This window comes from Phyllostomus hastatus, unplaced genomic scaffold (genome assembly GCF_019186645.2).
Source record: "Phyllostomus hastatus isolate PE091 unplaced genomic scaffold, TTU_PhHast_1.1 phas_scaffold_114, whole genome shotgun sequence".
NCBI lineage: Eukaryota > Metazoa > Chordata > Mammalia > Chiroptera > Phyllostomidae > Phyllostomus > Phyllostomus hastatus.
The window spans coordinates 2323731-2348817 of record NW_025334006.1 but is presented as its reverse complement, the minus strand read 5'-3'; the positions used below and the strand labels follow the sequence as shown (position 1 = coordinate 2348817).

At 46.2% G+C, this 25087-nt stretch overlaps 1 protein-coding gene across 1 annotated transcript in view; it reads right to left on the bottom strand.

Moving 5' to 3' along the window:
* ZC3HAV1 (zinc finger CCCH-type containing, antiviral 1) overlaps nt 1–25087 on the bottom strand; it is a 60128-nt gene that overhangs the window by 19482 nt on the left and 15559 nt on the right. The window contains exons 2-8 of the mRNA XM_045855596.1: nt 24162–24297; nt 19228–19477; nt 14150–15199; nt 13622–13708; nt 8652–8775; nt 6144–6312; nt 1434–1554 (exon numbers count right to left, since the gene is read on the bottom strand). Coding sequence (XP_045711552.1) covers nt 1434–1554; nt 6144–6312; nt 8652–8775; nt 13622–13708; nt 14150–15199; nt 19228–19477; nt 24162–24297 — 1937 coding nt within the window. The remainder of the gene's footprint in view (nt 1–1433; nt 1555–6143; nt 6313–8651; nt 8776–13621; nt 13709–14149; nt 15200–19227; nt 19478–24161; nt 24298–25087) is intronic.

The following is a 25087-nucleotide window of genomic DNA, read 5'->3' as shown; positions in this document are numbered from 1 at the left end:
AAGGGAGGGAGGGAGAGAGAGAGAGAAACATCAATGTGCGGTTGCTGGGGGTCATGGCCTGCAACCCAGGAATGTACCCTGGCTGGGAATCGAACCTGGGACACTTTGGTTCCCAGCCCGTGCTCAATCCACTGAGCTACGCCAGCCAGGGCACATTAAATATCTTTAAAAATCTTTTCTCCTTTAAATACCACAACACACAAATAGAAACATGCAGGAACAGAAGTTGGGGGTCCTGCCTTTTCCGTTTAACAATATCCAATTTAGATATTGCTACATAGCTTTTACTACATAGTTTCCATAAGCAGAATTTTAACAACTACCCAACACTCCACTGAAAGTTAATAACCCAATCTGCTTTGGCAGGACAGTCCTGGGACGCAGGCTGTCCCTCTGACTTAGTACGTCAGACAAGGCTTCCATGAAGGTCTGCGTGCCTGTAGCTTTTCCTTTTCCTTCTGCGGAACTGTTGCCTTAGAAAGATCCCTGAGTGCTCACTTCAGCAGCACGTAGACTAACATCGGAACGATACAGACAAGATGAGCATGGCAAGGGCAACCCAGAAATTTGTGAAACTGCTTCATAGCAAAAAAAAAAAAAAAAAAAGTAAGAAAGGAGGGTTCCTGAGAGGATGAAAAAACAAGCAGATTTTAATTAATATCTTTTCACGTGTCCTGCCAGGCTGCTTTCCAGAAAAGTCAGTATGCTACACTATAGTAATTGGCACAGGGCCTCAGTTGCAGGAGGTATTATTTCAAGCACTTGAGCAAGTCTCCTTCACCTCTTTCCAAGCTCCTGCAGGGCCGGTCCTGAAAGAGCAGGCATGCACCCGTCTGCAGGGAGTATCCCAGGGGTGCCGCCTATGGGACAGCAAGCACGTTCCCAGGGAGGGCAGCTGCTTCCCAGATTTCTCACACAGCACGACAGACAGACTGGCAGAGGCTGACCAGAAGACCTCTACATGGGGGGTCCGACCAACACAGCAGAGGGCAGTGTGTTTAGAAAACGTGGTGGATGAGACACACCACAGAGCTCGACCACAACGCCTGGAAGGGTCAGAAAGGTTCTCACACCCTGAAGGGACCCGCAGGCCCGGGGTCTCTACTGAAAACTCTGCCTCGGCCTGGGGAGCAGCATGCTCAGAAACCGAACCTTCGAATGGTGAGGCAGAGACCACTTAGCCCAATGCCCTCATCTTACAGATGAGGAAACGGAGGCCCAGTGCCACTCCCCACATGACACGGTTACTGAGTGTCAGAGCCACGGCTCTAGAGCATGGGCCTCTGACGGCCACTGGCTCCCACGCCCCACACTGCTGCTTTTGCTCACAAGAACCCTGATTCGGGGGTAAGCATGCATGTCCCGTCCTGCCAGGCCACCTCGGGCCGGATTCCGGTGACCAGCAGGCACCCCTGCCAAACGCAGAGTCTTACCTTGGAAACTCAGCTCGTAGTTCTGGGAGCCTGCCTGAAATGGCACAATGCTCCTCGGAGAGCACAGGAACAACGATTCCAGGTATGAAGAGTCGACGTTCGAAACTTGCTGATCACCTCCCTAGTAAAGGCTTCGTGGTCGGCTTTTAAGAGATCTCTACCATTTTATCTTTTTTTAAAAATATGTTTTATTTATTTTTAGGTGGGAAGGAAGGGAGAAAAAGAGGGAGAGAAACATCACTGTGTGGTTGCCCCTTGCGAGCCCCCTAATGGGGACCTGGCCTACAACCCAGGCACGTGCCCTGACTGGGAATCAAACCTGTGACCTTTTTGGTTTTCAGGCTGGCACTCAATCCACTAAGCCACACCAGCCAGGGCAACTTCCCTGTTTAATGATGAAGAAATACTTGTTCCTCAGGATCTAGCATGGAGGCGCTAACGACAGCAAAATCCTGCTGGCAGCCTGTGGTGGGGAGGGGCTCCCAGCCCCTTCAATGACGTTTTGGAGTCTGCAGGTTTCAGGAAATGGAAATGTCTAAGGAAATGTCTACAGGATGTTAGGGGAGGGGCGCTGGGATGAAAGCACCCGAGGAAAATGTCCTGGATGGAGAGGGGCCTGAACTCTCTCGCTTGAGCCTGGAGAAGAATACAGTGGGGGCAGAAAAGCTGGGTTCGAATCGCTAGTACACAGAGGGCAAAGTGGAGATAAACTTGAACATGTTTCAGCAGGTGGAACCTGGACAAACAGGCGGAAGTGGCAAGGAGGCTAACTTCAGCAGAACGAAACCACAGCATCACACCGTGAAGACACTGATTACGAAAGCACTGGGACGCTACCAGTTAGGACAGTGGCGCTGGTAAACCACAGGCCTTCCTCGGACCCCAAAGAGCCCCATGCAAGTGGGCAAACACCGGCCAGCACGGGGTGCAGAGGCAGCTCTGTCACCTCTGCGCACCCTGGCTGGACGACTCAAATCTCTGCCCTAACTGCCCGCCTCACAGCTTAAGCCCTCCACCCCTCAACTGCCTGCCCGGCTCCACAGTGCCCCGTTTCTGGTGGGGAGGCACCGCCAAAGCTTTAGGCCAGAGCCTTTCAGCCTTCGATGTACGTCTGCATCACCCAGGGGTCTTGATACAACGCAGACCACGATTCAGGGGAAGTAAGGAGAGGGTTTTAAATTCTGTGTTCCGAGTGGCTTCGAGGTGATGCTGATGTTGCTGGTCTGTGGGCCTTTGACTATCCAGGCTCCACAACCCAGATCAGTGCTATTCGCGAGAACTTTCTACGATGGAGGAAATGTTGTCTGCATGGTCCTCTATGGTGGCCACTAGCTACAGCTTGGCAACAGAGCACGTAAAGTGTCAATAGTGTGACATGGAACTGAATTTTCATTTTATTTATATTTAATTAACTTAAGTTTAAAAGAACACAGCCACAAGTGGCTGCGGTTGTCACATTGGGCAGAACAAGAACATGAAGCCAGGGCTGAGCATCTGGACAGCCTAGCACGGTTCACTTGGATCTTCCTCTGGCCCGGCCATCACACTACTCCAGTTCTGAATGAATGAAAGAATGAATGAGTGAATGAACGAGACTTCAATGATTTCTTCTCCCAGAAGACCTAAATGTACATCTGTTTCAGCGCCCAGGTCTTGGCTCTAGCCCTTTGTCTACATCGTTGTCTTGATCTTGGCTTTCTAGAGCTACGGCCTCCCCTTGCCTTGAGCAATTCTCTCAGCCACGGTCACCTGCCCCAGGTCCCTCACCGCCAGCTTGCACAGCTAATGAGCTTAGCGACCTGCTGGTGAACGTCTCAGAGGGTCTGGATCCCCACCCCCCACCTGGTGCAAGGCCCATGGCGACCAGGCTCTGCCCTCCTGTCACTCCTGCTGTCATTCTGTCTCCCACCATCGCTGCCCAGACGCCTGCCTATTCAATCCTCACTTCTCCCATCACGTCGGCCTCTCTCTGTCTACCATCCTCGTCAGTACGAGTCCTGGTTAAGCACCTGAATTTATATAGAAGGACACTAAGTCTGTCTATCTTCCAGAGAGTTCACTGTCAAAGCATAAGCACCTCCTACCCTTCCTTTGCAAAAGTTTCTATGCTCCCACTGCCTAGTAGGGAGGGGGCAGCTAACCTGGAAATCTCGGCTGCCCAGCTCTTCCTAAATATTCAGTTGCAAGAAATAAAACCTGTAGAGCCCCGTCTGAAGAAAACACATTCTAACCTGTGCACCAGAGGGAACCAGGCCGTCAAAGAGCTGTGAACTGGGACTGTAACGCACCAGCCCGGGAGAGAAGCCAGGCTGCCCACAATGTGTGCGTTCGAATCTGCCGGAACCACTGTTACTACTTTCACTGGACCGCTAACCGGGAAAACACCAAATCCAGGGCCTGTTTTTCCTTCTATTTTTTTTTTTAAATAACAAAAGAGCCAACTTAATTTATATAATGATGGTTCTAATTAGTATGGGACAGTATGAATTTATCCACATCTTCAAAAGCATTTCCTATAGCAGACAAGTGCCATAGATTAAATGGATACAACACTTCGTGTCTGCAGGTTTTAAGTTACACTCTAAAAGTCTGCATTGAACACAGACTGGTGAATGTCTCAGGGAGAAGTCTGGATTAAAGAAGTTCTGTCAGGAAGTTTCTTGAGTTTCATCAGGGAACATGAGCGACAGAACTTGTGTAAGTTTAAATCCCATCCATTCCCCATGGAGAGTTCGCTTTAGTCCCTGGGACCCTGCTGTCACTAGAACGCAAATATTTTCCAACCTCTTTCCCTCACCTACCTGAAAATTTCTAATATTTGACACAAGAACCACCAAGACCTATAGTTTATCTTTATTTTAACCAAAGCTAATTAACTTGACTTTACAATTTCTATTTCTCCATGCACCTCACAGAATCACTTTTAAGAAACTGCACTTTGAGTCCTGGCTGGTGTAGCTCAGTGGATTGACCACTGGCCTGCGAGTCAAAGGGTCGCCAGTTTGATGCCCAGTCAGGGCACATGCCTGGGTCCCCAGTAGGGGGCGCTTGAAAGCCAAGCACACATTGATGTTTCTCTCCCTCTTTCTCTCTCCCTTCCCCTCTCTAAAAATAAATAAATAAAATCTTTTAAATAAATAATAAAAATAAATACATAAAATCTTAAAAATAAAAAAGAAACTGCACTTTGGTATCATCCTTAGCTTGAACATAAAAGGAGTCTGTACAGCCCTGGCCAGGTGGCTCAGCTAGCTGGAGTGAACACCAAAAGGTTGAGGGTTCAGTCCCTGGTCAGGGCACATGTAGGAGGCAACCGATCATGTTTCTTTCATTTCTCTCTTTCTGTCTCTCTCCCTCTCTCTAATAATAATAAAAAAAACCCAGAACATATCCTCAGGTGAGAATTAAAAAAAATAGAAGGAAAAAAGAACCTCCACAAAGGTCAACATCATGGGAATTTTCACACCTGGATGCTCCAGAGGGCACCGCAGCAGAGAGGAGAGCAAAGAGGAAGCGGACTAGACACCAGACACCAGACTCTGAACCTGTATCCCGCTTCCACGGGCACCTCTGTGACTCCAGTGTCCTCCCGGAGGCACTGGGGAAGACGGCCTGATAGGACAGCTGGGAAACCGCTGAGCTACGGGAGTGACAGGAGGACTCTTGTTGGGAACCTCACTCGCCACAGTGTACGTGGTCCCCTCTACGTGGCCCCATAGCAGATGTTTTTCTTAGGCCCCATTAACAGAAAAAAGTGGCGCTTCTCCTGAGGAGGGACTGGTGTGTTCTTCCCAAAAAGACACAGGGGATCTTGTAACAGCTTGTGTTTCTTTGCTTGCCTGGGCAGCCGGGCAGCTCAGAGCAAGATGCAGAGTGAGATCCGCGGCCCCCAGACTTCTAACCACCTCGAACCTTATGGCGGCGTTCCCCAGTCCCAGCTTTGTCCTCGGCTTTACTTTAACCTCTTGCTTTTTACTTTAGTCTCTTTCCCATCTCTCACTGGCTTTCACTGGCTGCTTTAAGTGTGAGTCCTTTTTCTCTCTTTTCATTCCTATGCATCAGTAAGAGGAAGGACCACAAGACAGAAGTTCTGCTTATCCAAACACGTCTATCGCAAAATGTCCCAGGTCCAGTCTTTCAAGTCCCTCTAAATCCTAGTCCCTGACTCTGAATCCTAGTCGCCATCTGTATCAGTTTTCTGATTCTTCAGTCTTGCCTCTTTTCTAGGTGGATGCAGTAATCTCTGCGTTTATGTACTAACACACAGAAAGCTATCTCAAGGTTCTACCCCAGTCATGGATAGTGAGAAATGAGGGACAAGCAGCTGACTCACATCTCAAGCGATTCCTTACAAATAATTAATAGCCCTGGCCAGATAGTTCAGTTGGTTAGAACATCAACCCAAATACGCCAAGGTTGCCGGTTCAATCCCCAGTCAGGGCACATACAAGAATCAACCAATGAATGCATAACTAAGTGGAACCGCAAATCGATGTTTCTCTCTCTCTAAAATCAATTTTTAAAAATTATAGATAGTAATAATATGTTTTTGTTTATGGTTGCAATCGGAGTACATGCTTGCAAGAACAATGTAAACACCACTGTGTATAATGTAAAAAGAGCCCCACTTCTTCGACCATGCCCACTCTCCACGGGTAACCAGGGAGACGTCAGACATTTCGGCAAGGACACCCGAGGAATGGAACGCACCTTCTCCCCATACTGAACCCATCTGTTGAAGCCGCTCCTCCAATACCAAATCCATTTTGTGGCGAAGACGTTCGGCTCCTTGACAGACGACGGCGTGGAGATCCGTCGGATGGGGTTCTGGTCACAAGTCATTTTCTGGAAATCCAGTTGTAAACTTCCAACAGAAGTGCTGAGGGGGAAAAGTGTAAAGTTAACCAAAATGCTTCACTGACCTCTGTGTTCTACAGTCTGGGATTCCCTAACAGAAGCACGGAATTAAAATTTTAGGGCTACAAGAGATCTTCAGACTTCCTTGCTATAGCTGCCAGTCTGACACATAAAAAAAAAAAAAAAAAACTCAAGGCCTGGCTGGCGTAGCTCAGTGGATTGAGCGCGGGCTGCGAACCAAAGCATCACAGGTTCGATTCCCAGTCAGGGTACATGCCTGGGTTGCAGGCCATGACCCCCAGCAACTGCACATTGATGTTTCTCTCTCTCTCTCTTTCTCCCTCCCTTCCATCTCTAAAAATAAATAAATAAAAATCTTTTAAAAGATCATTTAAAAAAAAAGAAAGAAAAAACTGAAATACCCAGAGGTCATGTCACTTGCCTACCGCACATATTTACTGGTATCACAAAATGTATTCCTCAAAGACTATCCCAAATAAAACTGTGCCCACAAAAGAGCGGGCTCAGAGTTAGAAAGTGAGTTAGAAACTCACCGTAGGTGAGTTTGTTCTATTGCAATAATTTAACTAGTTATTGAAAGACCTTTTCGGGGAGCCAACAAGGTCCAAGTTATTTTCGTGAAGTTAAGACATTATTTGCCTTTTCCACTGGCACACTCTTGCGGGAGCACAGTAGTGTTTCCCAGACGTGACATCATGTGGGATTGTACAACAGATTTCCAAAAGTATAAATGTAAATTAAATATAAAATATAAAAGAAATAGAAATATGTATTTATAATGCAACATAAATATCTTTATAATTTAAATATATTTCTATTTCTATGTTTGTACTATTAATTATATTTATATAAATATAAATTAAATATAAAATATAAAACAATGTCATTCTTCTCAATGAATTTTTTGTTTTGTTTTGTTTTGGAAAAGTTATTTTTTAGTTATACATATCCACAGGTACACCTATATACATATAACTCTGTAATTATACAAATATAGTTATACAAAATGTTATATTAACATCGAATGAGTGTATTTTTAAATGAATCGTTACTTCATGTTTCTCAGTTTTAATTTGTATTAAGATAAATAGATCGTTATAATCCACATAAACAGAAGCTCCTTGGGATCCTCAGTACATTTTCAGACTGTAAAGGTACCCTGAGACCAAAAAGTTTGAGAATTATGGCTCCACGAAGCACTCCATGATCAGTGGTTCTCAACCAGAAACGATTTTTGTCCCCTGGGGACACTGGTGATGTCTAAACACATTTTGGTTATCGCAACTGACATCTGGTAAGTAAAGGCCAGGAGTGCTGCTAAACCACCCCCCCCCAAAAATCAAATAATTATCTCCCCCCAAGTATATAGTGCTGAGGTTAAGAAGCCTGCTTCAGATTTACCTGGGGGGGGGGGCGGGGGAATCACTACAAATAAGAAAATAGCCAATGCCACCCTCTAGTGGCAAAATGCAGCAACAGAATCTCCGCCAAAAATTCACTGAACTTAGCCCTGGCTGGCGTAGCTCAGTGGATTGAGCTCGGGCTTGCGAACCAAAGTGTTGCAGGTTCGATTCCCAGCCAGGGTACACTCCTGGGTTGCAGGCCATAACCCCCAGCAACCGCACATTGATGTTTCTCTCTCTATCTCCCTCCCTTCCCTCTCCAAACATAAATAAATAAAATTTAAAAAAAAATTCACTGAACTTGTAGATGATGAAACACATGTAATTTCCCTTATTAAACTAGGAAATGTCGTATAGCTACAGTCATATGAGGTACCGCCCATTTCGGCCCTGACAGAATGGAAATACCAGGCAGCCTCTAGATGCTTCTACAAGAGAGAAAACGGCAAACATAAAGGGAATCACAAAACCCTCAAGTATCTAACAAAACTCTGCACTAGAACTGTATGAAATTGTTCAAATCATGCTCTAAAACGATGGCGTCAAGCCTAAGGCTCTTCTGAGGTAGTCCTTTTGTACCCTTAACAGTCATATCATGAGCTGACAGGAACATAAACCGACCTCTGCATACTTGTCATTATGTCGTGCAGATAAACACAAATATTAACTAAACCAATCATCGTGTCACTGTGTACTTTGCATGCATCAGCAAATATTCTAAGAATCCCATGTATTATCCAGGCTCTGTATGACTTCCAATTGATCCTTTTTTTTTTTTTTCATTAACTCAGTAGGTGTTTGCCATTTTTCTCTCAAACTTCAACAACTTGAACGGGATTCTGAAGGAAAATATTTTTCTTCTTCCCAGAAGCCTAGCACTACGCTTTCCTTTCATGATGGTGTGGATCTCACAAGCCACAGTCCTGCCACAACTTACATGCTGATTGTGGGGTCGCAATAGGCCTTCTCGATATGCTCCATGGGCTGGAGGTCCATCCAGGTGTTTTTAACTGACATCTGCCACCGGTAGGGCAGGTGGAAGTGAACTCTGTTGCAGTCTTCTGCAAAGACAAAGAGGAGGTCTGAGGGTGGGCCGAGTGGGGGGTCTAACCACTTCAACCAAGTTCATTGCTGACATTCCCATCAAGGCCTGCCTTTCCCACTCGGCCAGACGTGCATGCAGGCCACGTTCTGTGAACACCTTCACTCATGCTAGCTGCCGCCCGAGGTGCCCCATACCCACGTTTCCAGGTGCCTTTATTACCCACAGAGACTCATCAGGAAACAGAGACTCCCCACTCCCCCAAAAAGTCACTTTACTCACACGAAAATCTGATGTCCTATTAAATTTACAGGTACCCGTCCTGCACCTCCTGAGTGGGCATATGGGGACAGAATGCTCCCCGATGCCGGCCACCGCCTCTCCTTCCTTGAAACCCCGGCCTCCGACCTGCCTCGCCCAGAAAGACTCCCTCACCCGTCTCTGCTTCCTCTGATCTGATTTGCATTTCGCCTCCCCTTGGCCAGCACTCAGTACCCAGTTTGTGCATTTTTATTTGTGTGTTTACTTATATTATACAGTTTTCTCACGTGGGGGTGTTTCTGATGTTTTCTACCGTAGTTACAAACTCACTGAGGGGCCGTTTACATCACTGCTTAGCTTGTATCTCCCTTGCATGCCTGGCACCCGGCGGGGCAGGCAAAAGATGGGCATTCAATCAGTGCTTGCTGAATAATGAACTAGTGTGATAGGGCCGTAAGACAGGCATACAGAAAATAGTTCCATTTCTCACGATGTTCATTATGCTATGTTTAAATGTTATGCTACGTTTGGACATTTTGAAATGTCCAAAAGGCGTGTGACTATTTTAAAACAAGAAGACACAGGTGTAGACATCGAAGGGAAACCCAGAGAGTGGCCATGGCTGAGATTTTCTGATTCAAAAGTATATAGCCATTCGCTCATTATATTTCATACCAGAATGGCTGCTATTAAAAAGAAAAAGAAAGAAAAAAGCGTTGCTGAGGATGCAGAAAAACTGGAACCCTCGTGCACTGCTGGTAGCTGCTGTGGAAAATGGCATGGCAGCTCCTCAAAAAACTTAAACATAGAATGACCATGCGACCCAGCACTCCCACCTCTGAGTACATATCCAAAAGAATTAAAAACCAGGTCTCCAACAGATACTTGCACACCCATGTTCGTAGCAGCATTACTCACAATGGCCAAAAGGTGGCAGCACCCTGAGTGTCCATCAATGGATGGATAAACACAATGTGATATTTACAGACTATAGAATATTATTCAGCCTTAAAGAGAAACAGTGACCCATGCTACAACATGGATGACCCGTGAGAACATTATGCGAGGTGAGATACTTCAGTGTCACAGAAAGACATATACTATGTGATTCCACTCATGAGGGACATAGACTAGCCATATTCAGAGACACAGAAACTAGAATGACAGCTGCCAGGAAATGGGGAAATGAGGAGCTCTTGTCTAATGGGTGCAGAGTTTCAGTTTGTTCACGATGAGGGCTTCCGGAGAGTGGTCACGCAACAATACGAACGCAATTCACACTACTGAACTGTACACTTAACCACGAGTAAGTCGGGGAAAAGCTATGTTATCTGTGTTTTACCACAATTAAAAAGAAAAACAAAATTTTGAGCTACAGGCTTTTGGCTTCGAGAACACAGGGCATCGTTCTGACGACGAACTGGAGTGTGACAGCCGATTCCCTGTGGGTAGTGGCCTGAGCAGGGCCTGCTGCTGCTGAGCGAACTTCGGCACCCCCTCATAAAACACAAAAATGAAACAAAAGCCTCCATGCTCCCTAGGATTGACAAATTTCCTAGCTACAAAGAACCTGGGGGAAGACAGAGGTGTAGAGAAAAGTGGCTCGCCTCCTCACACAACCACAGCAAAATTACAACTGAAATACAGAACCACCATCACTCAGAACTGTCAGAAAAGTCAAACTGCATATAAGTCCGACAACTAAGGAATTAAAGAAGCCACATTCATCCAGACAGGTAGGAGGGATGGAGGGGCGGAGGGGCGGAGGTGCCCCATCCAACTTATAGGCCCACCCAAGCAACCCTCCCATCCACCGAGGTAACAGTGGCTTTTCCATATGAAGGGCTGGGCTGGGCGCAGGCTTCAGACCTTCCTGAATCCACTCAAACAAAAGCAGCTGAGCCCAGCTCCAAACCTCCCGTTGAGTGGCCCAGGCCCAGCACCAGCAGCGGCCATCTGCAGATCACTTTACAGCTCATGCCACGGGGCCCAGACAGACCACAGGTGGAGGCTGACCTTGGCCTGCACCACCCAGGAAACCCCAGGGCCTGTGCACCCCGGGGACAATAACAGACCACTTTGGAGCACCACCCACACACCTCCACAAGCCACAGGGCAGGGTGATTGCTGGTCAGGGGTCACAGCCAGTCCTGCGAGCTGACTGGCCTGGGTAAATCCATCCCATTGACCTGCTGACAGCCATCAAGACTCAGCTACAAGAGGAGGGTGTACTCAGCCTACACGGAGAGAGCTCCTTGAGTGCATAGCCTGGGAGATAGGGGAGGCTGTGCCTTTGGATCGCACAGGACAGCTACTACATTAGGGCCACGCTACCAAGACATGGAGTCAAAGCAGCTCTACCTAATACATAGAAACAAACACAGGGAGGCTGCCAAAATGAGAAGACAAAGAAACACGGCCCAAGTGAAAGAACAGATCCAAACTCCAGAAAAAGAGCTAAACGAAATGGAGATAAGCAATCTATCAGATGCAAAGTTCAAAACATTGTTTATAAGGAAACATTGTTTATAAGGATGATCAAGGAACTCAGTGGGTACTTCAATAGCATAAAAAAAGACCCAGGCAGAAGTGAAGGATATACTAACGGAAATAAAGAACAATTTACAGGACATCAACAACAGAGTGGAAGAAGCCAAGGATCAAATCAATGATTTGGAACATAAGGAAGAAAGACATCCAATCAGTGCAGCAAGAAGAAAAAAGAATCCAAAGAATCAAGGATAGTTTAAGGAGCCTCTGGGACAACTTCAAACATTCCAACATTCACCTCGTAGGGGTGCCAGAAGGAGAAGAGAAAGAACAAGGAATTGGAAACCTATTTGGAAAAAAAAATAAAGGAAAACTTCCCTAATTTGGTGAAGGAAATAAAACAGACATACAAATTCAGGAAGCACAAAGCATCCCAAACAAGATGGACCATACCAAGACACATCATAATTGAAATGCCAAAGGTTAAAGATAAAGATAGAATCTTAAAAGCAGCAAGAGATAAGGAAGAGTTCCCATAAGACTGTCAGCTGATTTCTCAAAAGAAACCTTACAGGCAAGACGGGATTGACAACAAGTATTCGAAGTGACGAAATGCAATGACCTACAACCAAGATTACTCTATCCAGCAAAGCTATCATTTAGAATCAAAGGGCAGATAAAGTGCTTCGAAAACAACGTAAAGCTAAAGGAATTCATCACCAGGCCACTATTATAGGAAATGTTAAAGAGACTTATTTAAGAAAAGGAAGATCAAAACTACGGACATTAAAATGGCATAAATACATAACTATCGACAACTGAATCTAAAGAACAAACTAAGCAAACAAGCAGAACAGAGAGAGAATCATAGATATGGAGATCATTGGGATGGTGGCCGGTGGGGAGGGAGGGCTGGGGGAGTGGGGGGAATGTGAAGGGATTACGACATACAAACCGGTAGGTACAGAATAGACAGGGGAATGTGAGAGCAAGTATAGGAAATGGAGTAGCCAATGAACTTACATGCATGACCCATGGACATGAACAAAGGAGGGCGGACGGCCAGAGGGAGTGGTGGGTGCTGCGTAGAGGTGGGTAAAGGGGGGAAAAAGTGTGACAACTGCAATAGCAAAAACAATAGAAAGAGAAAAAAGAGAGAGGAAAAACCCAGGGCAGAATCTTCCTTTTCAGACACCAGGCAAATGCGTCTAAAACCACCAAGCAAATGATCAGGCAGTTGAAATCAGACACAATGCCCAAGCCTGGGGCAGAGGTAGAAAGGTGAGGCAGTGACATAAAAGTGAGAAGACAGAAATTTGTCCCAAGCACCGTCCCATGGGAATCATTTCTATAGGGAGACTGGTGGGAGGGGACAGTGACCAGGTGTGGCTCTTCAACTAGAATGACAAACGGATCACTGGTCCGGTGGAGCACAAGTCTCTTCAGTACACATGGCCCGGGAGATGCCGAAATAATGACAGGAAATGAACATGGAAATGTGTCTGCTAGGATCCCTCTGTTTTTGGAATTTGTTGCTGCTTTGCTTGCTTTTAGCACATGAAAGATGGGTCCCTGATTAAGTATAATAGTTCAGCTAAAACTTAATTGCTAAAGAACAAAGTATAGTAGCATGCAGTGGTGAAGAACACAGGCAGGCTGGACAGTTTAGGGTCAAATATCCCAACTGGCTACTTGTGTATGTAAGGTCTTAATACCTCCACGCCTCCAGTTTCCACATCTGTAAAATGGGTTAATGACAGAACCTACTTCTCAGGTTGATGTAAAGTTTGAAGCTGCGTGTAAGGTTCTTAGCATCGTGCCTGACCTATAGCAAATGCTCAGTAAATGTTAGCCCTATTACCATTAATAGTTTCTGCGTCAAGAAAGACCTTAAATTGGCCCTGGCTGGCGTAGCTCAGTGGATTGAGCAAGGGCTGGGAACCAAAGTGTCGCAGGTTCGATTCCCAGCCAGGGTACATGCCTGGGTTGCAGGCCATGACCCCCAGCAACCGCACATTGATGTTTCTCTCTCTCTCTTTCTCCCTCCCTTCCCTCTCTAAAAATAAATTAACTAATTAATTAAAAAAAAAAAAGAAAGACCTTAAGTTACTCACTAAGTTGACAGCGCTTATTCAGATGGTCAAGACAAATTTCTTTTGAGCTGTAACGATCCAAGTCACGCCCGATGTCAATCAGGGTATCTGTAAGACAAAAGAGGATGTACGTATGCTGATTTGAATGTTTAAACCAAAACCCAAGGCACCTGATCTCACAGTGGGAAAGAGTATCTGAAACCAGGCCATGGTCAAGAAAAATACCTGACGGATGGGGCACTTACGACAAGCCTTCCAGAAAAGCAAACACAAACATTAGGGTATATGAGAGTTATGTCGATTTCTTAAACCATGGCCAAACTATTCCCGTCCTCAATAAAGGCAGCAGTTTATTCTATACTCCTGCACTGTTTGGCCTTTCCATCTTCTACGCCAGTCTCCTCTCCAGTACCACCCCTTACCCCAAACCCTCTAAAACCTAATGCACTTTAATAACTGCCAGGGCACATCCGGAGAGAGAACCACCAGCCACAGTTGTCCCACTGCACACACGAGACATGGGGCCTCCTCTCTCCTTCAGCGACTTACTCAGAACGAAGTCTGGGGACCTCCTTGCGGGCTTACTGGTGGAGGTGACAGAGATGTTAGCAGAGTTCTGGCCATAGGCCTCACAGACTGTAGCTCCGTTGCTTGAGGATGGTGACAAAGGTGGTACCTTGAGCAGAGTGCTGGCTTTTGTGGGGGCGGTGATCGCCACAGGGGGGAGCAGCATCTGGATTCTCCGACTCTGACTGGCGGAGTGCAACCCATCTTTATCCGCCCTGGCGGCCGACGTTAAGCCAAAACCAGCGGCACCAGCAGTCTCACAGGCAGCTTTACGCTCGCCGTTCGGTGCGCTGTGGCCTGGCTTGCCAGCCCAAAACACCTTCTCTCTGTGTTCACCGTCACCTAGCACGAGGGTGTCGAGATCAAGGTGAGCGTTTCCACTTTCCTGAGTCCACCACATCCATTTTTCTCTCTGTCTGAGGGTCTCGGTTCTGTAACTTGAAGAGCCCGTGGAAGTGGTATCTGCGGCCATACCGTCAAAATTATTATCAAAAAGCTGGAAATGCTGGACGTCTTGATTCCCACTTCTGCCCTCGATATTCATGTGACCCGAGGAATGCACGCCCGCACTCTTACTGGTGGTGACAGTGTCACCACTGGCGTCTTGCTTCTTCGGCCATAATGGGGGGTCCTTCCACTTGGGAGCTGGTGCGAAATCAGAAGCGCCACTGTGGTTGCCATATAAGAGGTCCTCTAGACTGCCGTTCTCCGAAAACCTCCGGCTTCCTCCCACTTGCCCGGCTCCTCCGAGGCTGGCGGCCTCAGAAGAGGCAGAGGAAGGCCGAGAGTCATCGTGACTTCCCAAATGCACGAACTTGAAGGCGAGGTCCTCGACAAGCCCGTTGTGCAGGGGAGACCGGCGGCTGATTCGATCTGGACTGGGCGTGCCGCACCGCTCCGTGGGAGCGGAGACCTGCGGAAAGAATTCCTGGCTGCCCTGAAAGAATCGATCTCTGCTCTTGCTTCTCCCTCTGTGCGCCGCTGCGTTGCCTCTGCCCCTGCGAGAGGCGTCCCGACGATGGGCCGGAGGAGCTGGCGAGAGACAAGAACAAGTGAAAACGGGTGTTACCGGGACTGTGTTCTTACCACCGGCCCTCCTCGGCTTTTCCAGGCTTGCGGTTAAGTGACTCACCCTGCTACCCACGAGGTGGGGGAACCCTGAGCAGGAAGGGAGCCTGCCATTATGTTAGCGCAGCAGGGAACAGCTGGCCCTGGCTGGCTCTCCTCAGCTTCTCTCCTGGGACTCAGGCGGACCCCCGACGCCCCCCAAACTCTCAGGTGGGTCTGCCCACCACCGCTGTGGTGAAGGGAGAGACAGACCAGTGCAAAGGAAGCAGGATTTCCCAAAAATCATCTACATTTTGCCCCTATTGCAAGATTGGTGTAGCCAACAAGAATTCACAAAACTTACAACAAAAACAACGAAATGACAGTGTCAAGGTCGAACTTCACTTCGACTAGAAAATTTCCCGAAGTTCTTCAACTAGCCCCCGCCCCCACCACCCACACGCCGAAACTTAAGTGAGCAGCGGCAAACGGAATTGGCCTCTCTAGAAACCTGAGCCAGGAGGGACTATGAGACACACACACGAGTTTGTGAGTGTGTGAGAGGTGTGCACACGTGGTGTGCACGTGTGCTACAGAGTTGGTGTGAGATGTGCATGTGTGGTGAGTGCCGTGTGTGCCGAGCGTGTCCGTGTGGGGAGTACAAGTTGTGTTGGTGTTGGGGGGGGCGGGCCTTTCTCTGCCAAACCCAGAGGGCGGCAGAAACGTCGTAAAAGCAAACATCCTCCTCCTGTCAACAAAACAGTTCATTAAGCAGATTCACTAGAGTGATAGTAAAGATCTCCCTCACACACAATAAATTCATATCGGCACAGATCCAGCGAACAGACTGAAGGCCGCCAGAGAGCCAGAAGGGCTGAGGAACTGGGCGAAAAGGGTGAAGGATGACAGTTAATTTGGGGGGAGGGGGGGTGATGGGGTGGAGGGATTGAGCAAAAAGGAAAAAGGACTCACAGACACAGGCAACCCTGTGGTGATTGCTGGGTGCAGCGGGTAGAAGAGAACTAAATGGTAATAGAAAAATACAATAAAGATTAAATTTAAAAAGAGGGAGAAAAGAAACGGGTGAAGGGATTGAGGAGTACAGACGGACAGCACGAAACAGTCACGGGGATGTCGAGTCCAGCACTGGGAGGGAACACGGTCAACAGCATCGTAATAACCATGGGCGGTGCCGGGTGGGGACCGGAAAACCTGGGGGGATCCCTCCGTAAGGTATGAGGTTGTCTGACTACCATGCTGTGCACCTGAAACTAATACAAAATAACATTTTAAAAAATACATGAATAAAATTCATACTGGGAAACTCCACCAAAACCCATTCCCCCCGATGGTCGCGGGCTGACAAAGCCCGGGGGCGCTGGAAACATCAGATGCAGAACGAGAGCCCGAGAGCTCCGCCGCCATCCAGCGCCGTGAGGCCTCGAAGACACTGTGTTTATTTATCCAAAGAACGACCCCTCACTCTCCTAAAAAGGATTTAAGGCTGCTTGTAATAAAAGGCACTTAAAATTTCCAAGACTCGGCTTCCCCATCCTTTCTTCATGATATGGCCGTGAGGGACCATGAGGACATACTGTAGGTGAACGCCCTTGCCTTGTAAACTATGAAACATTTCTTAAATATAAGGAGGTTTAATTATTACCTCTTACAAAATCTTAAGAACTATGTCTTCTCTGTAGTTCACAAAATACATCTCTTCAACATCCGCCTCATAAAGACATTAAAAACTGCACGTGTTCATGCCATTAAACAATACACAAGGGCTTAAAGAAACAGTACTGTTCACTCTACACCCATGACGACGGCTGTTATTCAAAAAATGAAATAAAACAGAAAATTACAAGGGTTGGCAAGTAGAGGTACTAGGACTCTAGAGCATCGCTGGTGCCACGTAAAATAGTACAGCCACTACGAAAAATGGTAGGGAAGTTCCTAAAAAAAATTAAGCCCAGAATTTCCATGTGACCCAGCAATTCCACTGAGTATATACACAAAAGAATTGAAAGCAGGGCCTCAACGAGATATTTGTACACCCATATTCAAAACGGCATTATTCACAATAGCCAAAAGGTGGAAGCACCCCAAGTACCCATCAGTGGATGAGTGGATAAACAAAATGCGGTGCATACACACAATGGAATATTATTCAGCCTTAACAAGGAAGGGAATTCTGACAGGCTATGAAGCAAATTAAGTTGGAGGACATTATGCAAAGTGAAATAAGACAGTCGCAAAAAGGCAACTACTGTGTGATTCTACTCATGTGAGTTACCTAGAGTAGTCAAGCCCTGGCTGGTGTGGTTCAGTGGATTGAGTGCTAACCTGCAAGCCAAAGGGTCACTGGTTCGATTCCCAATCAGGACACATGCCTGGGTTGTAGGTCAGGTCCTCAGTGGGGGGCGCACAAGAGGCAACCACACATGGAGATTTCTCTCCCTCTCTTTCTCCCTCCCTTTCCCCTCTGACTAAAAATAAATAAATAAATATAAATATAAATATAAATATAAATATATATATATATATATAAATCTTTTTCAAAAACAGAGTAGTCAAATTCATAGGAGCAAACCAGCATGGTGGTAACAGGAACTGGGGGCAGAAGGAAGTGGAAAATGATTGTTTAATGGGTTTTGCTTTTGCAAGATGAAAAGCGTTTGGAGAGTGGTTGCACAACAACCTGAATGTACTTAATTATATGTTGAGTGTATTTTTATACCAATTTTTAAAATGTCAGTCCTGGCCGGGGAGCTCAGTGGGCTGGAACCATCATCCCGACCCGCAGAGGTTGTGGGTTTGCTCCCTGGTCCGGGCACACGCAAGAAGAAACCAATGAATGAATGAATAAGTGGAACGACAAATCAATGTCTGTCTGTCTCTCACTCTCAAAACAAAAAGTCAATAAATAATTTTTTAATTTAATATATACAAAACCTTTTGTATATATTACAGGTAATTCTGACAGGCTATCACAGGACTGGATGAACCTTGAAGACAATATGCCAAGTGAAATAAGCCAGTCACAAAAAAAGACCAATCCCCCATGAGTCCACTTCTATGAGGTTCCCAGAGTAGTCACATTCATAGAGACAGGAAGGGCAGTGGTATCAGGGGTGCAGGCGGGGCGGGGGTCAGGGAGAGACAGGAAGGATTTGAATATAGGAAGATGGAGAAGTCTGAGAGACAGCTGATGATGATGTTCTCACGATAATGCAAATGTACTTAATGCCATCGCAGTGTCTTAAGAATGGTTAAAACTGTCGATTCTCTCTTCTATTTTACCAGTTTAAAAATAAAAGCAAACAAATTTTTAAAGAAAAGTGCTGAGGACAATAAATTGAACTGCCTATGTTAACGCTAAGTTTCCTGCAGTAACTGTGTTGTGATTTACGTAAGAGAATGACCTCGTTTTGCGGAGGCACATGCTGACATATGCAGGAGTCTCCTGCGGACTCCACACCTCAAACACTTTAAACACAGAAATGTTGTGCATGTGAGTATGAGTATCTGTTCAGACATACACAGAGAAAGTGATAAAATAATTGTGACAGAAGGTGAATTGGTGAATCTAAAAAAATTTTTTTCATTAGAAAAAAGCTTTATCAAGTAGCTTTTAGAAAAATGCTAAACATTTTTTTAAAACCTGGTTGGGGTGGGGGGAATAGTGCTTAGCATGAAAGCCAAATTGCAAAATCACATATAGACTATGCTTATACAGTGGTGGGCAAAGGAGGTTTCCAGTTGTGAGAACACGAAACAGTTTATTCTTGTTACCATTTATTAACTACTGTATTATTTTTCCAAACAACTGTAAGCCTACGTTTGCCCACCCTGTAATTATGTAAAAATTATGGAAGAAACATGGGCAAGGTCTGAAAGGGAAAATGCAGCGAGTGCCCCGAGGGGAGGGAGAGTGACTGCAGGCAGCTCCTCCCCGCTCGTGCTCTCCCTTCACTTCGGGTTCTCCTGTTCACGCAAATGCGGCCAGTGCTCACCTCGCGGCCCGTGCTTCTTCCGGTTGTGCTTGTGGTTGCAGATGTCCTGGATGTTCCGCACCACGTCCCCGCTCAGCCCGTGCTCCCACATGGCCGCCAGCACCTTCCTGTCCATCAGGTTGTGAGACCGGAGGCAGTTGGCGTAGCTGCAGTTCCCTCGGGTGAAGTGTTCGCAGATGTGCAGCCTTTCGCACGGGGGCTGCTTGTCACAAATCGGCCCTCGCCCTTCTCCCTTGTAACTCTTGCATATCTGCAGAAGAGAGAACAGCCGGAGACAAAACACTTTTCTCTCTCTGCCACGCATGCATTAAGGAAAGTTGGACTACACAAACATTTCAGAAGCAAGCAGCGATGTACCAAAGGGGAAAAAAAACGTGTGCATATTCCATAGTCTTTCGTGAGTTACAGTCAACGGATCATTCATTGGGGCCAGAAGAGGCCTGAGGACTCTCTAAAAGAAACGTGAACTTGATCATGCTTTGGAAGAATCAGAATAAGGTTGGCCAGCTGCAGACGGGATCGAACAAGACCCAAAGTGAGCCCTACACTACAAGGGCACCCCAAAGAGGGCACCTTTGGATATCCAGTCATTCAGCAATTAAAGGACAGGCTGGTCTGACCTGCAACTGTTGAAAACCCAGACCCCAGTCTCTGCTAGGCAGAATGTGGCAATGTTTCTCAAAAGATCAGCCAAGAAAGGTAATTCTTATATGTCTAGTAAATATACATATCTACGAAGATGTAGCTCTTTAGTTACAAAGATGTAGTTCTTACTGAAAGGAGTGCAGAAGAAATATTGTTATGCCTGCAGCCAGCCCATGTGATGCAGAACTGGAAGATGTTAGTGAAAAGGTTTGCAACCCCCAGCTGGCGTAGCTCAGTGGATTGAGCGTGGGCTGTGAACCAAAGCATCGCAGGTTTGATTCCCAGTCAGGGCACATGCTTGGGTTGCAGGCCATGGCCCCCAGCAACCGCATATTGATATTTCTCCCTCTCTCTCTCTTCCTCCCTCCCTTCCCTCTCTAAAAATAAATAAATAAAATCTTAAAAAAAAAACATCTGCAACCTAGCCCTGGCCAGATAGCTCAGCTGGTTGGAGCATCGTCCCATACACCAAAAGGCTAAAGGTTCAATTCCCAGTCAGGGCACATACCTAGGATGTGGGTTCAGTCCTGGTCAGGGAGTGTATAGGGGGCAACTGATCGATGTTTCTCTGTTTTTCCCTCCCTCTCTCCCCCTATCTCTCCCTTCCTCTCTCTCTAAAACCAATAAACATATCCTCGGGTGAGGACTAAAAAATAAAATAAAAATAAAGAAAAGATCAAAGTCTGCAAACCTAGAACCCTCTCACTTGAATTACTTACTCCCAGCCTCTGTTTCCTTTGCTGCAAAAGAGAAAAATATTTGCTCTGTGTACTTAAACCACATTGTTAAGCAGATTCAACAATAAAACATGTGAATGTCTTGTGCAAAATATAAAATGTAATGCACATGTTTGAATCATCACCTGAAGAATCTTAAAGATCAAAACATTTGTAAGTTGCTTCAACAGACTCTGAGCAAACCAGATCAACATATCTAGGTGGCAAAGACAGGGATTCAGACTCTAGTGACTATGAGTCCATCACACAAGACAACCTCTGAAGCCGGGTTCGAACCGTTATTGCTAGAGGGCCTATGACCCAGGCTCTGATTCTAGATCTGCAGTTCTCAGAGTGGTCCCTCAACCAACATCAGCTCCGTAAGAAACTTAGGAGAAATGCAAACCCTGTATCAGAACCACCTGTATCAGAACCACCAGAGGTTGGGGCCCAACATTTTAAAGATTTTAATCATTTATTTATTTTTAGAGGAAGGAGAGAGAGGGGGAGAGACACATCAATGTGTGGTTGCCTCTCACATATCCCCTACTGGGAACCTGGCCTGCAACCCAAGCCTGTGCCCTGGCTGGGAATCCAACTGGCAACCCTTTGGTTCACAGGCCAGTGCTCAATCCACTGAGCCACACCAGCCAGGGCCCCAACAATCTGTGTTTTAACAAACCCTCCAGGTAATTCACACTAAAGCTACAGGACTAGTGTCCCAGAGGCTCTAGCTAAAAAAGAACAATTGGCAACTTCCACAAATGATACTTTTAACATTCCTATTGCCACACTGATGTTTAAGTTCAAGTTTGAATGCTCCTGACCTTCCATAGACCAGAACAAAGGAAAACATTACTTCCTTTCATGAGTACATTTCAATTTCACAACTATATGCCAGGAAGTCAGGCTTGTCTGATACTTTAAGATTCTTAAAAAAGTATGAACATTTTGAGTTTCTTAGGGCAGGGAGTGTGTGGTGTCCACTGCCACCTCCAAGGTCTAACTGGGTGCCCACCACCTGCCGGCACCAAGTGCAGTCGAACAAGTGCAAAGTGAAGCACAAATGGAGTGAGACGCAGACGCATCAAATGCCTCGTCCCGGATCACACAGGTAGTGAGTGGCTGAGTCAGGACTTGGAGACATGGGAGGACCACCCTTGACCAAGTTTTCGTGAAATGAGCTGAACCTGGCTGACCCATCCTGCTAAAACCCCTACAAAAATACCCTGCTCGCCCTGACCAACATGGCTCAGTTGGCTGGGCATCGCCCCTCAAAGCAAAGGGTCGCTGGTTGAGTCCGGGTCAGGGCACAAGCCTGGGTTATGGGTTCAGTCCCCGGTCTGAGCACATACAAGAAGCAATCATTCGATGTCTCTCTTTCACATCAATGTTTCTCTCCCTCTTTTTCTCTCTCTCAAATAAATTTTAAAAATCTTAAGAAAAAAAATTTTTTTGTTCTACTCCCCCGGCATTTTTGAAGAGACCTGAGCTAACGATGCTACAGTCAACTGAATACTAAAGGAACCAGCTCCTCAGACTTGTAGAGTTCAGGAAATGGTGCAGTCCCCTGACCAGTGGCAAATGGCAATTTAGTTACTAGCTAAAAATACACTTCAGGCATGAACCTCCTCACCCCACCCACTAATCAGGAGTTCTACATTCTTAAAAGGGAAAGAGAGGGTCAGATGGTACTGCCTCCTTCTCGGACTCTCTGTGGTGGAGGGGTGACAAGAGCATCCCCCTGAGAGGGTCTTGTGTCCGTGGGCTTTTCTGGGACCCCTCAACAGAACCTTCTGGTGGGTTCTTAATTGCTGACCTCTTCTTCCCCAGAGAAGGAAGAGCAGCTACTACCCTTCTTCTACGGGGACTTGAAATAAGAAGTCTCCTTGGGGATTCTGGAGAACCAAAGCAGAGGTCAGACCTTGGTGACGGACCTTTCCAAGCCTCCGAGTTTAACCCTGGACTAAAGGTGGACCACAGGTCAACGTTCCTCTCAAGTGTCACACCAGTCTTCCTCGCACCGTTCCTTCACGTGAAAGGGAAAGGAGAGGATGCCCGTTGGTCAACGGGACCTTGAACGAGACTGGTGTGTAAGGCATCTCCCCCGGGCTGGCAGCCACAGGGGCCGGGGCTGCACACAGGCCAAGGGCCACAGATACCCCAGAACAAAACCTCTAAACCCTGGGCTCCTGGGAACGGAGGCAAACCCAAACTCCTGGATGAAAGAACGCACAGGGTGGGGAGAGGAAATGGGATATATTTTCCTTCCCTCTTCTTCCTCCCCAAACACATTTTTACAGAGTGCCTTGCATGTCTCTCTCTCTCCTAAGCTCAGCGGTCAGCTCAAAAACACCCCTCATGTCGTAAATTTTCAAAATCATGGAAACACTGGGCTTAGAGTCAAAAAGTATTTAACCGGCCAGAGGTCCCTCATAGGTATCTGGTCAAATACAATGGCCCACCTGGATTTCAACCCTGCTTATCTTATCTCCACCCCTTCTACCCACTCCTTTATGTCCTTGTGCCCCTCTTTCTGTGTGAGGCTAGGTTCTCTACTCAAGGATTTTTCTCAGGTCAGATACCATTCTTTAAACAGTACTCTCTGGTTTTCAAGTTAATACTTCCTATGGATGAGAATGTTAATTATCTGCCCTTGTCCCTATCTTTTTTCCAGCAATAACGACTCTCAAGTTTTGGCTGGACACATGGCTTCCCAGACAGAAACTACATTTCCCAGCCTCCCTTCCAGCTAAGTGTGACCACATGATAAGCTCTGACCAGTGAGATGGGAGCAGATATGCTGAATACGATGTACAGGTCACATCTTTTAAAAAGGAAACTAGCTCCCTTCTATTTATGTCTGCTTACTAAGCACTGGGCTACATCTGCCTGCCTACATCTGGCAAGACCAAAAGTTGGCAAACTTTTTCTGTAATCAACCAGATAGCAAGTAAACATTTTAGGCTTTACAGAGCAACTACTCAACTCATACTTGTATCAACAAAGCGACCATAGGCGGTCTGTAAATGAATGAGTGTGACTGTGTTTCAATAAAACTTTATTTATAAAAACATGTGGCAGGCCAATTGGGTTCACGGGCTGACATTTGATGGCCCCCTGATCTAGACCATCACGTGACAGTGAAATAAAACTATATTTTATTTGAATCACTACATCTTGGGGTCTCCTTGTTACAACAGCCTAGCCTGTAACCTCAACCAATATACCCTGTCATTTTTCCCAAAACCCTCATTCAAAGCTCACCTCTTCCCGGAGGCCACCATGATGGAAAGTATCAATTAGTCCTACTACATCTCCAGATCACACTTGCTCAGACACGGCTCCCTAGCAGCCTAGGAGAGGAGGCACCCCAGACTCAAATTCTTATAAAACTTCAAACAGGAAGGAACTTGCTGGAATCTTTTAGGTCACTCAACACCACCCACTTGTTGGTGCAGAGCCCTGGTGCTCACTTTGAGGTTTTTCCCTGCTCCTCCTCCAGCATATCCCTGACACACACTGACAGTTATATATTCTTCCTGTTTCGTAAACCGAGGGGTCATGACTCACCTCAGGCATAAAAAAAGGGTCATTCTGGATGAGAAGCACTGCTAATTCTTCTGGGTTCAGTCCAGAGATCTGATGCTGTTCCAGAACTTTAAAGTTCTCTTCTGAGAGAACGTCATGGGAATATTTGCATAAGTTCCTGAAAGAAAATGGCAATCGTCAGTATTTCCAACTGAAAGGAAGAAATGAAAGAAAAAAAATAAAGAGAGAAAGAAAGAAAAAGAAAACTTCCAGTCATCAAAAATCAAGACCACATCCTTTGATTCCCAATACAGATTGATCCTGCTTAGAAGATACACTTTAAAAATATAAACTGACGAAACGCCTAGATGGGGAAGGGAGGGTCGTATTTTTTTTTTCATAAACTACACAAATTATACTTTACATCATCGCAATACTTCTTTACACGGTATCTCCTCTAGTACACATTAATAATGTGAGAAGAGGAAAAATTAGCAAAGAAACTCAAACCGCTTTATTAGAATCATCGCCCACTGACAGCCAAAGAGTAACTAGGACAACAACGCATCTACGGACTGACAATCAAGTCAATGAGACATCACTTATCAAAGATTTTAATTACTGGAAACTGTTCACTGCTTTATCCCGTCTACGTCTTATACACCAACGTAAACCTGTGTGACTTGTGACTGCCAAGGAACAGAACAAGCTCTTCACTGTCTACTTCAAACAGCTGTATAGAAAGAGATAAAAACCCCCCTTCGCATTCAAGCTTTGATGGCTTAGGTCAACACTGTCCCCAACAGAACTTTCTATGATGATGGAATTGTTCTCTCATCAGAACGTTCCAAGATAGAAGTCCAAATGGCTACAGAGCACTTGAAATAGAGCTAATAAGGCTTGAATTTTCTCTTTTCCTTTAATTAATTTGAATTTGCAGAGCCACATGACTTGTGGCTACCATCCAG